Source organism: Bombyx mandarina, chromosome 10, assembly GCF_030267445.1.
Source record: "Bombyx mandarina strain Sakado chromosome 10, ASM3026744v2".
Taxonomy (NCBI): Eukaryota; Metazoa; Arthropoda; class Insecta; order Lepidoptera; family Bombycidae; genus Bombyx; species Bombyx mandarina.
The window spans coordinates 3,565,669-3,581,643 of NC_143217.1; the positions used below are offsets into that span (position 1 = coordinate 3,565,669).

At 37.6% G+C, this 15,975-nt stretch overlaps 1 protein-coding gene across 1 annotated transcript in view; it reads left to right on the top strand.

Annotated features, from left to right (window-relative positions):
* Doc1 (Dorsocross1) overlaps nucleotides 1–15,975 on the top strand; it is a 54,657-nt gene continuing 38,682 nt past the window's right edge. The window contains exons 1-2 of the mRNA XM_089730165.1: nucleotides 1–289; nucleotides 15,414–15,531. Of these exons, the coding sequence (XP_089586291.1) occupies nucleotides 211–289; nucleotides 15,414–15,531 (197 nt within the window). The 5' untranslated portion in view covers nucleotides 1–210. The remainder of the gene's footprint in view (nucleotides 290–15,413; nucleotides 15,532–15,975) is intronic.

The window sequence follows — 15,975 nt, forward strand, 5'->3', positions numbered from 1 at the left end:
ACAACACACTTTAGTACAAACGCAGCTGTCGTTCTGTCGTCACGTATTGTTTTGTTTTCTTTCATTTACGTTTATAATTATGAACTTTTTGTCGTGTTTTTCTGCTAATTAAACTGCGGACGATTCCCTACTTAATTGTTCTGGACGGACTATGTTGTGAAGTGAACCGGGTTGGCTGGTTTTGTGTCGGTTTTTATTATTTATAAAAGAATGATGATGGACCAGGCGCATTTCGGCGAGTATCTGCTGCGGCAGCAAATGCTACATGCCGCTTCTCTGAGTGGATTACGTAAGTATTATTTGTGTTTCGATTTGTTTAGTTATGTATTTGTTTTCATGTTTGTGTGATTTGAGAATAATCTGAATTGAATTCCAAATAGACGAATTGCGTTCGTCATATTTATTCTGTTTACAATTTTAATGAGTTCGAATAGGAGTATAGGTATTGCTTTAATACAATTCATACTTTGACCTCTCTTACAAGCCACGTTGTCATGTCGACGGATTCCGATGGCCGCTTAAGAGACGACGTCCGTGAGCTAATTCGCTGTTCTAAAAAAAAAAAAACTATATATTACTTTGTAACTACCGAGATAGGAACGAAGAGGATAACATGGAGGGTTAACATACCTACTTGAATATTTTTTTTAACATACCTACTTCAATTTTTTATTAAGTAATTGGTTCTAATGTGTTATCGGTTGCCACTTTTAGAATAAGGCTTCTTAATTCTGATGTCCAGACAACTTTGAATCCGATGTGATTGAAAACTCTTAATTATGTATCAATTTGGCGTGACGTCAACTGTGCGGCGTGCCTCGGTCAAAATCAAAATAATATTCTCTTTTTTTCGTCTAGTCAATATATTATGATAAAGTAATAAAATTATTGTATTGCCATCGGTCCTTGATACGTGTGCAAATTTTCAGATTAATCGGATATCTTTAAATTGGTTATTGCGTTAAACAATAAAAGTCGGGAATAAGTAACACACTATTGTCCGGCCCCAAAACTAGGATTAACTGTACTAAGGGAACCAGAGACTAGATAAACACGTTTAAACATAGATATACCTATAGATATAAAAAATCGGTCTAAGAGCTTAACGCTCAGACACAGCCCAATAAATTTCTTGCCGGATCTTCTCAGTGGATCGCGCTTCTGATCCGATAATAGATCTGCGAAGCACTGCTCTTACTAGGGCTAGTCTTAGCAAAAATTAAGAGCAAACAAACCTATTCATCATACGAATGTTTCCCCTATATGGGAACATGTCCTCAATCTTCACAACAAAAGTCAAGGGCACTAATTACCAACACCAAATGATTAATTATGCATAATAGCTAAAGTGGCCGTGGTTTAAGTGGAAACAGACCGCTTATATTCATCTCGAGCGATGGACTATCAACATACAAATCCCGCAGACAGGTATCAATATTCCTACGGAAATACACACGAGTTAACACGCATTAATCATTAACACGTGTTCACAAACAACTTCCACGTTGAAGTATTTGCTTCACGTAATGAAAACCAAGCCCACAAACTTTCTAGTGATTGTTGGTGATGATAAGTCGTACCTACTGTAAATCTATAAGCAGTCCAGCTTTAAGGGACTAAAGGGGAGGGACTAGGGAGGGATAAACTAGGACATTATGTCTCACGGTGGACGTATTCACGATTCTCAGGTAGGATCGTTTCAAATTTGACAAACGGTGGCCCAGTATGCGGTGTTATCTTATGTCCCTCACACTAGTGTCTAAGTCATATATCAATTCTGTTAAGCCCATAATGTACTCTAACTTTTAGGTCTTAAGTTCTAAATTGTGTTGTGTTACAAAATCATTTGTATATACATATATTGGTTACCTTACATCAAATTTTCTTTTGTAATTTGAACATTAATATTTATATATTGTTCTCACATTAGTGTCTGTTTTATTGTATTTACTAATAGGTAGTAATTTTTTTGTATCGAAATCCTTAATAACTTTGCTAATAAGGTTAATAGTCTGAATGACTCAATTGTTTAGTTAATACTATTCGTGTAGGTATATATTCTCTTTCTCCTTAAACTCAGATAGTTCGACATCACACTTCAATCTTATAATATCCTAACTCTGTTCGTGTAATATAAGAATCTTGTAGGATTCTTCGAAATAAATAAATTCAGTATGTATTAAGATAAAGGTTTTTAAAAATACTATAAAACTCCTCACCGTGTAATACCACAAACTTTCGCGTGATTACTGGTGATAATGAGTCGTACTGTAAGTCCGGTAAATAGTCCAGTTTAAAGGATGAGACAGACTAGGACCTTATGTCTTATAGTGGGCGGTGGCATTCATGTTTCTCAGATAATCGCTAAACATCTGACAGAAGATGGGCGAAGACTCGGTAACATCTATACAATGCGCTGTCTATATTATTTGCTCTTTAGCATCATTAGATCTTTCGACGTAAACAACCAGCTCTGGGTATATATAGCTATTATCCTAATCAGTTCAGCTAAAACTAGTTTTGAAGTCGTCGTGGCCTAAAAGATAAGACGTCCGGTGCATTGGTGTGTAGCGATGCACCGGTGTTCGAATCCCGCAGGCGGGTACCAATTTTTCTAATGAAATACGTACACAACAAATGTTCACGATTGACTTCCACGGTAAAGGAATAACATCGTGTAATAAAAGTTAAAGCCGCAAAATTATAATTTGCGTAATTACTGGTGGTAGGACCTGTTGTGAGTCCGCGCGGGTTGGTACCACCGCCCTGCCTATTTCTGCCGTGAAGCAGTAATGCGTTTCGGTTTGAAGGGTGGGGCAGCCGTTGTAACTATACTTGAGACCTTAGAACTTGTATCTCAAGGTGGGTGGCGCATTTACGTTGTAGATGTCTATGGGCTCCAGTAACCACTTAACATCAGGTGGGCTGTGAGCTCGTTCACCCATCTAAGCAATAAAAAAAAAACTTTGTAACGCGCTCGAACGTATGCCATTCACCGAAACATACCTACATACATAATATGTGCGTTGAAATCTTTTATGCATGTGAAGGTTTAAATGACGGGCCTTATGCGGAACTAGACGTGCTCCGCTTCTTCACCGCCGTATTTTGTAGGTATTTAAGTTTTTCTTCGATTTTCACGAGTCATAGACATAATTAAAACTGCTATTACAGTTTAATCTTGCCATTATATTAAACTCACATATCAGTTATCAGTGACCAAGAAAACTATAAAGTATAAGAAACGATGGAAATAATATTTATTATAATGGAAATAATAAAACGTGAAACTAAACCGTAACAGTATTAATTACGTTGCATTTTCCGGGATGAGACTTGCTTGTGCCAATCTCTGGTCCATAGCCTATAGCAACGGTTGCCATGACAACTTATTCTATACGTATTCGTTATTATGACGTGTGTGATGTTAATAAAGATGAAAATTCCATTCTAGACGTAAACTACGTCAAATATGTTCTTAACGAACGCCCACAGCTCAAAAGAAGTATTTGAAACCTTTCGGAGATTTAGTGATGCCTGGTCATTCGCTTCGTACGTACCTAATTCGTTATCTACACGTAATATATAGATAAAATAGAATTCGAGAATCTGTGGAATGGATTTTTGTAAATTCTAGATGAGAAACAGACAGCTTTTTAATTCTTATCATGTATGTAAATAATTAATTTAAACGAAGAAAAATTGGATTTGAATGTGCCAAAAAACCGAGCTTTCTCAAAAATGAGTTTTCTTCCAGCATATCATTGACGGTACCAGTAAGATAAATAAATAGGTGCTCAATTTAAGTACTGATGTTATGGCATTCTGGAAGTCTACCACCGGCCTATTTCTGAGAAATAATATAATGCTATTGCAATTTGAAATATGAAACATCAGGAGACATACTTTTTTGCACCTTTTAGTGAACGTCCCATTTGCCTTTAAATTCCACGTGAAGTCTACGGCTTCGCAGAAAAATAGCGCCACCTGTAGACAGGACGGTGGTACCTACCTTTGTAAGTGTATCAGGAATTAGCTACACATATTTATGAATTTTACTTCTATGATTTTGTTACACGATTTTATTCTTTCACCATGGAAATCGTTATGATGAAGATCTCTTTCATACTGTGGAGACTAGGGGTTCCTTATATACCCGATGCTGTAGACCGAATGTTAAACAGTCGACGTCGCCCAAAACACGTCATTACAAATCCTCCTGATCCATTAACGGTGCTTTTAGGTACCTCAAGCACCGATCACCGTCCTCGTCGAACCCGTCGCTTGCGACGAAGGGCTCGACGAGCGAATTAACCCACACACACAGCCAACTGACTTTCTCGCCGGATCTTCTCAGTGGGTCGCGTTTCCGATCCGGTGGTGGATTCTGCGAAGCACTGCTCTTGCTAGGGCCAGTGTTAGCAACACTCCGGTTTGAGCCCCGTGAGCTCACCTTCACGTTGGGACGAAGCTGAAATAGCTTCTCAAGGCGATCAGCATACGTAGAAAAAAAAAGGGGGTTCCGATAAACAGGAGGGCCGTGAGCTCGTTCACCCATCTGGCAATAAATATTGTTGGTATATGTTCAGTTGCCCTGTCTGTTAGATCTAGGGTACGTTTTCCGCGATGATTTGAAAAACTTTCACAGTTTAGACACGGCCGGTGCCAACGAAAAATATTATATTTTTGGAATATCAGAAATTGAAAAATTTGTATTTTTAATGTAACTAGAGGTCCCGCAGTAGTCGATATTCGACTATAATTAATTCGAATTGTTAGTTTGTACACTATTATGATTGTATTTTATACTTCTATAATCACAAATTTCGCCAAGACTACACTATAAAAAATATTAACAAAGACAAACCATATTTAATCTATTCTCAATTTGACAACAAACCTTAAGAACAAAAGTTTGACAATAAATAGTATCCATGCGTGTGTTCTTCAAATAAATGGTATGTAGTGTGTGTAATGTTTTCTTTATTGATTTAATGTATCTTCTATGCATTATTTTAAAAAAGTATTAGCATTGTGCACTTCTTCTCTATATTCTCTATAAGTGTGGAAAATTTCATACTCCTACGTCCGCGCAATTTTCGTAAAAAGGGATACAAAGTTTTTTCTTCACGTATTAATATATAGATTTAACCATAACATTTTTAATAATTCATACCGAAATGAAAACAAAGCGTGGAATCTATACTAATATTATAAAGAGGAAAGATTTGTTTGTTTGTTTGTTTCGAATAGGCTCCGAAACTACTGGACCGATTTGAAAAATTATTTTTCCATTAGAAGCCGACATTGTCCCTGATGAACATAGGCTACTTTTTTTTATTTTTATTTTTTATTTTATTTTTTGGTTTCATGTGTGTTTTAATGTTTCCGAAGCGAAGCGAGGGCGGGTCGCTAGTATCTAAATAATTTTAAACATTCTGAAACTGAAAATTGTGTCAACCAAAAATTTCGCTTCTTTATGTTTTCACTTTTAAATGTAACAGAACATAATATAGTAAATATTATTTGCTTTTTATTACATTAGCGTAAAGAAAGTTTTCAAAATTAACTTAATTTTTTTTTTGCCGTATAGACAAGCATACGGCCACCTGATGGTGAGTGGTTACCGTCGCCCATTGACGTCAGCAATGTCAGGGGCAGAGCCAAGCCGCTGCCTACCGTTTGACAACATACTTTAAATATTTATTTAAGTATGAATATTTTTATATGGAGCTTTCTAAAAATGTACTGTACCAACTAATATACAAATACAACCTTTGCAACATAAACCAGTTTAAGTATTCAGAGATGTATTTTTTCTATAATTTGTATTTGTTTAACTGGCATTAAGGACAGTTGAGTCTATGTAAATTCTAATTATAAAGAATCTTGCATGTATTTTTTCGTATTACATATAAACACGTTTACTGTCAACACACCTATGTTTCCGGCGCCTTAGTAAGAAGATCGCAGTAATGCGTTTCGGTTTGAAGGGTGAGGCAGCCGTTGTAACTGCACTGAGACCTTGGAACTTATATCTCAAGGTAGGGTGGCGCATTTATGTCGTAGATCTCTATGGGCTCCAGTAACCACTTAACACCAGGTGGACTGTGAGCTCGTCCACCCATCTAAGCAATAAAAATAAAAAAGATCGAAGAGAGAAATCGACATAATTACTTCAGTGCGCCACGTAGGGTACCGGTGACCTACACGGCAGTCAACGACTTAAAATTAAAACGGGCTAATCTCATGTTTGTTAGTTTCATTTTACATTTTAGTTTCATTTTAACGGTAAGCAGCGGCTTGGCTCTGTCCCTGGCATTACTGAGGTCCATGGGTGACGGTAACCACTCACCATCGGGTGGGCTGTATGCTCGTCTGTCTATACGGGCAATAAAAAAAAAGTACAACTTTGGACGACTCGAACACTACTGTTTTACGCTGAGCTGGTAGTTGCGTAAGCCGTAAGGCCGGCTGCGTTATTACCACTTATTCACATAAGTCTTATTACTGTTACGTACTAATGAAGGTCGTCGCTGCTTGGAGATAAACGGAACTGAAGACAAACACGCGAATCGATTAGCCGTATGCGATTATAGATCATTACAATATAATTCGAAAGAATTGACCTAAAGCACATATTAGAAATATGACTACTGGTGGTAGGACCTCTTGTGAGTCCGCGCGGGTAGGTACCAACGCCCGGTCTGAAGGGTAGGGCAGCCGTTGTAACTATACTGAGATCTTAGAACTTGTGTCTCGGGGTGGGTGGCGCATTTGCTTTGTGGATGTCTATGGGCTCCAGTAACCACTTAACACCAGGTGGGCTGTGAGCTCGCCCGACCATCTAAGCAATAAAAAAAAACATTCTGACCCAGCTCTGCACGACGCGACAAGCACACACTAGCAGATAATCAGGGTCGCTATCGTCAGCCATGACGTGGCCGGTGCCATTGTCTAAATTAACAAACAATTATATCGCAAAACAAAATATTACAAGGTTGCTTGAAAAACGTCGCTACAAGAACGCGTATAACATTTCGGTCATTATTAACCTTTTAATTTTTGCTAGTCTTGTTCAATAAGCAGTTTTATAATCTACTAGCGACCCGCCCTCGCTACGCTTCGGAAACATTAAAACACACATGAAACCAAAAAAAAAAATAAAAAAAATTATAAAAAAAAATTAAAAAAGTAGCCTATGTTCATCAGGGACAATGTCGGCTTCTAATGGAAAAATAATTTTTCAAATCGGTCCAGAAGTTTCGGAGCCTATTCGAAACAAACAAACAAACAAATCTTTCCTCTTTATAATATTAGTATAGACGATATTCTATTCATACTATTATTCGAATAGCAATGAATTATTCTTGAACGATGGACATTCGTATAAGCACTTATTTCTAATAGTATTTTTTTCTTTTCAGCGTTGATTTTTTACGAAAAATCTTTCCTTTTTGAATGCTTACAATATATGAAGTTTGTAGTCCTAGTGGCTTAGGGTTTTGCGTTGATGAAACAATCAGTCAACCAAGCAATTATATTTATTTATTTATTTATTACACTTCATGTAAAATTTACATTGGCGGACTTAATGCCTAAGGCATTCTCTACCAGTCAACCAAAGGTAGTGCAGAGTAAATAGTGGAGTAAATTATACTTACATACTATGTAGATAAATATTTGTCGTTTATCCAATTGAATTGATATTTTTTACATTATTATTTTTGGCTCTACAAATTTTTTTTTTTTCATAGTATACACCATGAATTTTATATAGATGGTGCACTAGTAGTTTTAACAAAAAAAACATGTGTACAATTCACACGTGTGAAACCTTCAAAGATGTTGGCTTCAAGATAATGAGACGAATGTAAATTTTCGGGAAGAGGATAATTGTAGGTTTTAGTAATGTTCATAGTGATACAAGGTTTGATAATTATCTTACATTTTATTCGTATATATTACATAGATTTATTCAGAATGTATTAAGTACGAATATTAGGTAGGTACAAAGCAGAGCACAAAGAGAACCACAAATATACTAAACACTGTATAATGCTTCCTATCTCATTTTCTCCCATGTGCAATCTTATGAATTTATGTGTCTATCTCTTTTTACTGTAGATTTTTCATTTCATTGACATTCGAATTAGAACGATGCTAAAGAAGATTTCTCTTCAAAAAACCCAAATACATTTTTCAAAATTAAAACGAATGAAAATAAATGATTTGTGTATTTGTAGGTTGCAGTCACGAGCGAACAGTATCGCTCACCATCTAAAGCTGTTGCTAAAATAAAAAAACCAGTCATTACGCTATTTTAATTAATGTATACGACTCATGCAATGCTAAGAAAACATTTCCATGATAAATGGCAACACATCGAGTGCGTCAGCAATGTGATTTACATTTGTTTACTTCTCTATACCAATCTCCAAGCACCTGTATCGTACAAAACTACTGGTGGTAGGATCCCTTGTGAGTCCGCGCGGGTAGGTGCCACCACCCTGCCTATTTCTGCCGTGAAGCAGTAATACGTTTCGGTTTGAAGGGTGGGGCAGCCGTTGTAACTATACTGAGCCCTTAGAACTTATATCTCAAGGTGGGTGGCGCATTTACATCGATGATGTATATGTTACCGGAAATGTATGTAATCCGTCATTGTATACAATTCCTAGGAAATGTATGTAATTCCTAAAATCGCACGGAAATGTGTGAAATAAATTATATTATACTTACACATTACACATTTCCTAGGAAATCTATACATTTCCTAAATAGCAATCGGAAATGTAAAACATTTAAGATATTGGTGGGTACGCGGGGACAGCGGGACGAGTCTTTCCGTTGCCAACTTGCAATCCACTGGAACCGGCCAGGGATTTAAGAAGTGCCTTTGCAAGAAAAACTGTGCTACATCAAGATGTCTGTGTTTTAAAAATAAAGTACTATGTACTTCCAAATGCCATTCGAGCTTACCCTGCAAAAATAAATAGCTATATGGACTGACAAACTAATATAATATAAAGATTTACTTTTATACTTTGACATTTATAATTACTTAATTACCAGACTGATTACTTGCCAAATGAAATTTGATTTTATAAGAATAAATATAAGTTGATTTTGTGATACGTTAAAAGTTAATAGATAGTTGATTTTAGAAGTTTTAATTAGTAAGATAATATGAATATATTATTATTATTTTACGGTATGACAAAAAAATATAATTAACAACGTGTTTTATTACAGAAAGCATTTACTTTATACATTTCCTAATACGATATTGGAATTATATACAATTCCGAGGAAATTTATACATTTCCTAGGATATCTATACATTAAATAGTTTTTCAAACAATATTTTATACATTTCCTAAATAGTATCGGAATTGTACACATTTCCTAGGATTTGTATACAATTCCTTGATTTCATACATTTCCGGTAACATATATACATATCTATAAATCCTGATCTACGGATCCTATTCCGTCATCCATATCCTGTCATCGCCATAGATACCAAATCATTGCAGATTAAAACAAAACAGACACGATATATCCCTATAACACCAAAAAATTCAAACTTTGCGCTCTCATGTTTGCATCGCACGGCGGTGAGTGCCTTTCAGCACACGCGTATATTATATAACTAAATTTGAATCAAAACATAATCGTTTTTTTGTTGCTGCAAGAGGAGCCTTTTGCCCTCCTGAGCACATCATACCCACTGCCTGCTACTTACTTCACTTGTACTATATGTCACATCACAGAACTTGAATATATTGGTGGGGAATTAATTCTATAGCTGGATGGTTCGTTGTAGAAATGGTTTCGTTTTAGCCTAAGGGTCTGTTCAAGCTATGTAGGTAGGTACCTACTTGGAATAGGTGCTTGGCAGAATGTGCCGCCAGATCGGAATCGCGATACACTGAGAAGATCCAGTGGGAAACTCAATTGTGTCTATGGGTTAGTACGCTCGTCGCTATCGACGGGTTCAACGTGGACGGTGACCGATGCTTGAAGAGCCTAAATTCCTAATGACACACTGAAATTGAACACATCGTTTTCAAGCACAAGTATTACTGGTGGTAGAACCTCTTGTGAGTTACTGGTGGTAGGACCTCTTGTGAGTCCGCACGGGTACCACCGACTTGCCTATTTCTGCCGTGAAGCAGTAATGCATTTCGGTTTGAAGAGTGAGGCAGCCGTTGTAACTATACTGAGACCTTAGAACTTATATCTCAAGGTTGGTGGCGCATTTACGTTGTAGATGTCTATGGGCTCCAGTAACCACTTAACATCAGGTGGGCTGTGAGCTCGTCCACCCATATAAGCAAGAAATAAAAAAAAGCTGTTCGCTTTTAAAACACGTTGCAATTATGTATCGATATTTCATCAAGGTTGACAGAGTCAATTCGGCAATTGACGCTTGTTTACATGAGTGCACCAGGCTCACTAAACAGAAGTGGCGATTGCTTGTGGGGCGCATGACAAAGGCCCACAGCAATTATTCTGAATGACGACCACGACCACCTGACAAGAGTGATAGACAAGGAGACAAGGAGATTTCATGAAGATTAACTTCTTCGTAAAGTCAGAATATATTCTTTAAGCAATACGCATTACATGTTTGTTTGTGTACGCCTTTGTGTCAGACTAGTTACACTGCAAATTTTGCTTTCACGATTAATTCTTTAATGGAAAGTGAAACAGTTTGCATTTACATATAACGCGTTGCAACCAATAAAAGACGTACTTTACTGACTCACGCGCCGACTTCGTGCCCAACTTTAAACCACAATCCAAAATTAACTAAATCATTAATTAATCACCTACAATCGTTACCGCACGACTCATTACGCATAATAATCATAAAATAGTAGCTATTAATATCGTTCAATAATTCGAAACTAATTGCTTTTACTTTAGAAACGTATTTACAGATTACACACTAATCACTTACACGAATGAAACGTTAATATTGCCATTAAAACTAAAAGATAGTTCCGATGAAATGAAGACATTCACTGTTCGTTACGACTCAGTAGTGTTTTAATTATGAAGAACTTTGTCGAATGTAGTAAGCAAATTTAATGTGCAGATTACTGGTGACAGGACATCTTTGACTCCGCACGGGTGACCACCACCCTGCCTATTGCTGCCGTTCGTTGCGTTTCGGTGTTTGAAGAGTGGAACAACCGTTGTATTGTAAAAATTGAGGCCTTGAGAAGTGAGGTGAGAACTCAGGTCTCAAAAAGGGTAGCGATATTTACTTTGTAGATGTCTATGGGTTGAGGTAACCACTGGACAGAATGTAAGCAATATTAATAAAAAAAATCGGTTGTCTGTAAAGTCGGTTTACTGACGATAGTTGAACATAACAACGTCATAAGAAAATACTGATGGAATGGTTTCATTTTTCAAAAGAAATGGTAATTTTATTTCTTTGATAGATATTTTGTATGGACAATAATTGACCCCACATTCACTTTTCACTGAACTTCATACTTGACGAAAACATGTAAATTGTATAGCAGCTGTCCACGCGGATGCATCGCTCACTCAAGTAGGAGAGAGAGATGTCGAACGCTGCCGAACGCGGAGGCCGATTGTGCCTCTTTGTCGCTCGTTGCACGCTCTCGCTTGCACTTCAAGCCTTAAATGAAACGCCTCAGAGCGAGGTAACGGCACATGAGTCATGTTTTTTCGTGCGTGCAGCCGGCTCCATCGTATTATAGGACGTTGTCACGTCAAAGATGTTGTTGATATTTTAAAGTTGCTTAATGGTAGTGGGCCGTATTGGGAATGCGCACGCGGAGATTGCCAATGTTTTGACTATGCCGCCCATGCGTTTTCAAGGCTAAAATGACCCTGTGTGCTACGATCATCATTCGACCTAAAACGGACTGTAAAAAAAGTAACTGAGAAGTGACAGCCCTGACGATAACCTGGAATTAAGATTTCATAAACACACGAGATGTGTATATAGCAGCCTGGATCGGTTAACGCGCTCATCACCACGGCGCGTTCGTCACGCACACCAATCATTACAAAACGCGATCGGACGAGGGCCGATCATTAAATCCGTTAGTAACACTGTATGTACACTCTCAACTAAACCGTTCGACCATCGGCTTTCGGTACAAAACGCCAATTACAATTTACACAATAATTTACGTAGAACGTTATCTTTCCGTGACTCCAGTGATACGGATTTATTGATCGTGTCAAATTATTCTGTGTTGATGAACGTAAATTATTCCTACGAAAATAGTTCTGTTGCCGCGATGATGATGGAATTATTAATTAATGCATCGTCAATTAGAATTTTAATTTGATCGGAAACGTCCCAGATAAATTGAACGTCGGTGTTTTGGAGATGCATTATATTAAAGACAAATTCTAAAATGACAATAGATTGAAATTGCTAATAATAGCTAATGGTAATAACGAAATAATAATGTGTAATTGCAAGAGGATGCAATTACTGACTTACTGAATCGTTTATTAGTTAAAAATTCCTTTAAAATAACATTACTTGTAAGACATATCGGGTTGTGAGTTATGAACAAACTACATACCTAATCAATAATTACACTAATCAGATCACGAAATAGAAAACAAAGTTTGTATTAACCATTTTCCGATTGCTGCCACAAAGACTAGCATAGACGTAATACATCTTTATACATACAATTGAGACGTCGACCTCATGTCAGCGATGACCCTGTGACGCCTATGGGACCCGATAAGCAATTAATCCCGTCACCGTTCTCGTTGTCTTCGTCAATGCGAAGAAGAGTTCGATGTGCAAGCCACATGACACAACCCACTAAGTTTCTCGCCGGATCTTCTCAGCGGGTCACGATTCGATCCGGTAGAAGATTCAGCGAAGCACTGCACCCACTAGGACAGATTGTTGCAAATTCTTGCCTGAGTTCGGTCATCCAGTCGCAGTCCTTAGGCAAAAAAAATCCCATATACACCACGTGGGCTGTCTTTCATCCATCAATGCAAGAACAAAAGTTATAAAAAACTCAAGGTTGAGGAGTACACTTAACAATGAATAGGCCTTTTTTAATGACTCTGTCAACAGCTCTGTGGTTGATTGAATACACCTTCACTGCTTAATTTCACCATAATGACAATAAAACCTTTCATATCTCCACCCGTTGGTGTAGTTAAAGACGCCTGTAAGCTGGTACGGGTTGGTACCACTTTTCTGCCTATTTCTACTACAAAACAGCGATGCGTTTCGATTTGAAGGATGGCACTACCGACAGCCAATATAATTGACGACATTCCTTATCTTCAAGGAGGTTCGGTATCTAGAATCATGTCTGTGACCTCTGACCGTAAAGACAAACAGACAGTATTCAGCATACTGTTCCCTTCAGCGACATAGGCAATAAAAATAGAATTTCCACAACCAATCCTCAAACATAAAAACCCATAGTGAACAGTTTGAGAACCACAATACTTTAGTTCTCGCAAAACATATACTTCGAGATACATCCAGTTATCTTACTCTGGCAATCAATAATAATTCTTAAATTTAATTACTACAATAAACATAATAAAGAAACGCACTTATCGAAGCTTGGACCGGACGACTTGAACGTCAAGAAATTTCATTTACAATTTAAGCACACATCCATTCATTTTGACGTTCGTATAAAACTGACGTCATATTGCGCCGGCCTCTTTGATTACACACAAACTCGTTGCAAAATGCGCATGTAATAAAAAAAAAAATATTAATATTAAAATGTCTTCGAGAACACGAAAACTATACTGTCTCATTAGTGACGGAGAAATCCGAGGGGAATTCGTAATGAATTTATTTCGAAATGTTATGTTTTAACAGCTATGTGTCCAATTTCATGGTGACGCCGGCGGTGTCTGGGAGGAAATAAAATTCGAGACTGATTATACATTTGATGGCTATCGCGTACGAGGCTGCGCTTTCTTTTCTAACTTGCTTTAATAGACTCTCCAGTCCGACCAGTCTTTTATTGCAAATAAAGCATTTAAAATGTCGCTGGAATTGTAAGAGCCGGGTGAATACTTGTCACATTTATTTATTTATTTTGTTTCATTGTATAGATGGTTGGACGAGCTCACAGCCCACCTGGTGTTAAGTGGTTACCGGAGCCCATAGACATCTACAACATAAATGCCGCCACCCGCCTTAAAATATCTAAGATCTCAATTTAGTTACAACGGCTGCCCCAAACTTCAAACCGAAACGCATTACTGCCTCACGGCAGAAATACGCAGGGCGGTGGTACCTACCCGTGCGGGCTTACAAGAGGACCTACCACCAGTAATTACGCAAATTATAATTTTGCGAGTCTTGATTTTATTACACGATGTTATTCCTTCACCGTGAATGTCAATAGTGAACAAATGTTAAGTACGTATTTCATTGGAAGAATTGATACCCGCCTCCGGGATTCGAACACCGATGCATCGCGAGGTACAAATGCACCGGACGTCTTATCCTTTAGGCCACAACGACTTCTCTACAGATTCCTACAGGTTTTAATTATACTACAGGTCTTCATTAAGCATTCAATCGATCCTTCCAGGATAAATTTATGTATCTATTTGTATAACATACGTTTACGAGTGTATTCATATTAATAAACCCGGTCACCGTCCTCGTCGAACCCGTCGCTTGGGACGAAGGGCTCGACGAGTGAATTAACCCATAGACGCAGCCCACTGAGTTTCACGCCGGATCTTCTCAGTGGGTCGCGTTTCCGATCCGGTGGTAGATTCTGCGAAGCACTGCTTTTGCTAGGGCCAGTGTTAGCAACACTCCGGTTAGAGCCCCGTGAGCTCACCTACACATCAAGGAGAAACTGAAATAGCCTCTCAAAGCTTTCAACATAGGTAGGAAAAAGAAATAATAATAATAATTAATAAACAAATTCAGATTTTTTTTCTCATAAAATTGGGAAACATACAGACATACCGTATTTTAAATTAAAATGTTCGAATAAAATAATATAAATATAGTTGTGGTAGATCGTATTGTATCTGAATTGGGTAGGTATCATGGCTCTACCTATTTTTCCAATAAAACAGCTGAGCAAATCTTTTAATGACAGGAAGCTTCCCTAAGATGGAAACAGTAACTGTACAACCTCTCATCAAAATCAGATGAATGGTAAACGAACGACAAGAGAACAAACATACAAACATTCATTTTTATGTTTATAGACGAAGGCTTACAATACAAGATCTAAGTACTTTTTTTTAAGCCCTAAGTCTCAAAACGGGTGACGGATTTAATGTTGTAATGTTTGTGAGCTTCAGTGATCATTTATCAGCAGGCGGTTTGTGAGCTTTACTCATTTATTCAATTACATATATGATTTTATCAATATTTTTCGTTTCAGAACACCGCATAGGGGCGGATGCGGAGCCACCAGCGTGCGAAGCGCGACTTCTCAACGGCGACCTCTGGAGGAGATTTCATGACATCGGTACGGAAATGATCATCACCAAGGGCGGAAGGTCAGTTGTTTACGTTAATTTAGTAGGTAATGCTGTAGATATTTCAATGAACCCCCTATATTCTTTGAATATCATGAATGAATCTCGTCTCCGGGCAAGTTAGCGGTTGTACTGTAAAAACTGAGACTTAATACTCACGTCTCAAGATAAGTGATGGTATTTACGTTATTGATTTCTATGGCCTCCGGTAACCACTAGACCAGGTGGACCGTGAGCTCGTCCACCCACCTAAGCAAAATAAGAAAGGTCCAATCTACTTCTCCGAACACTTAGACATATAATAGAACCTTGTATTAAAAAGATGTGGTGTCGTAGGACACCAGGTAGGAACGAAGTTCCTTCGGCTAATGTAGAATCGACACAATTTGCAAAAAAATAATTGTGCTCTATTTTATGTAGGTTTTCTTGATTTTTCTCTTAAATTTTGCTGATTAGTTTTTATTT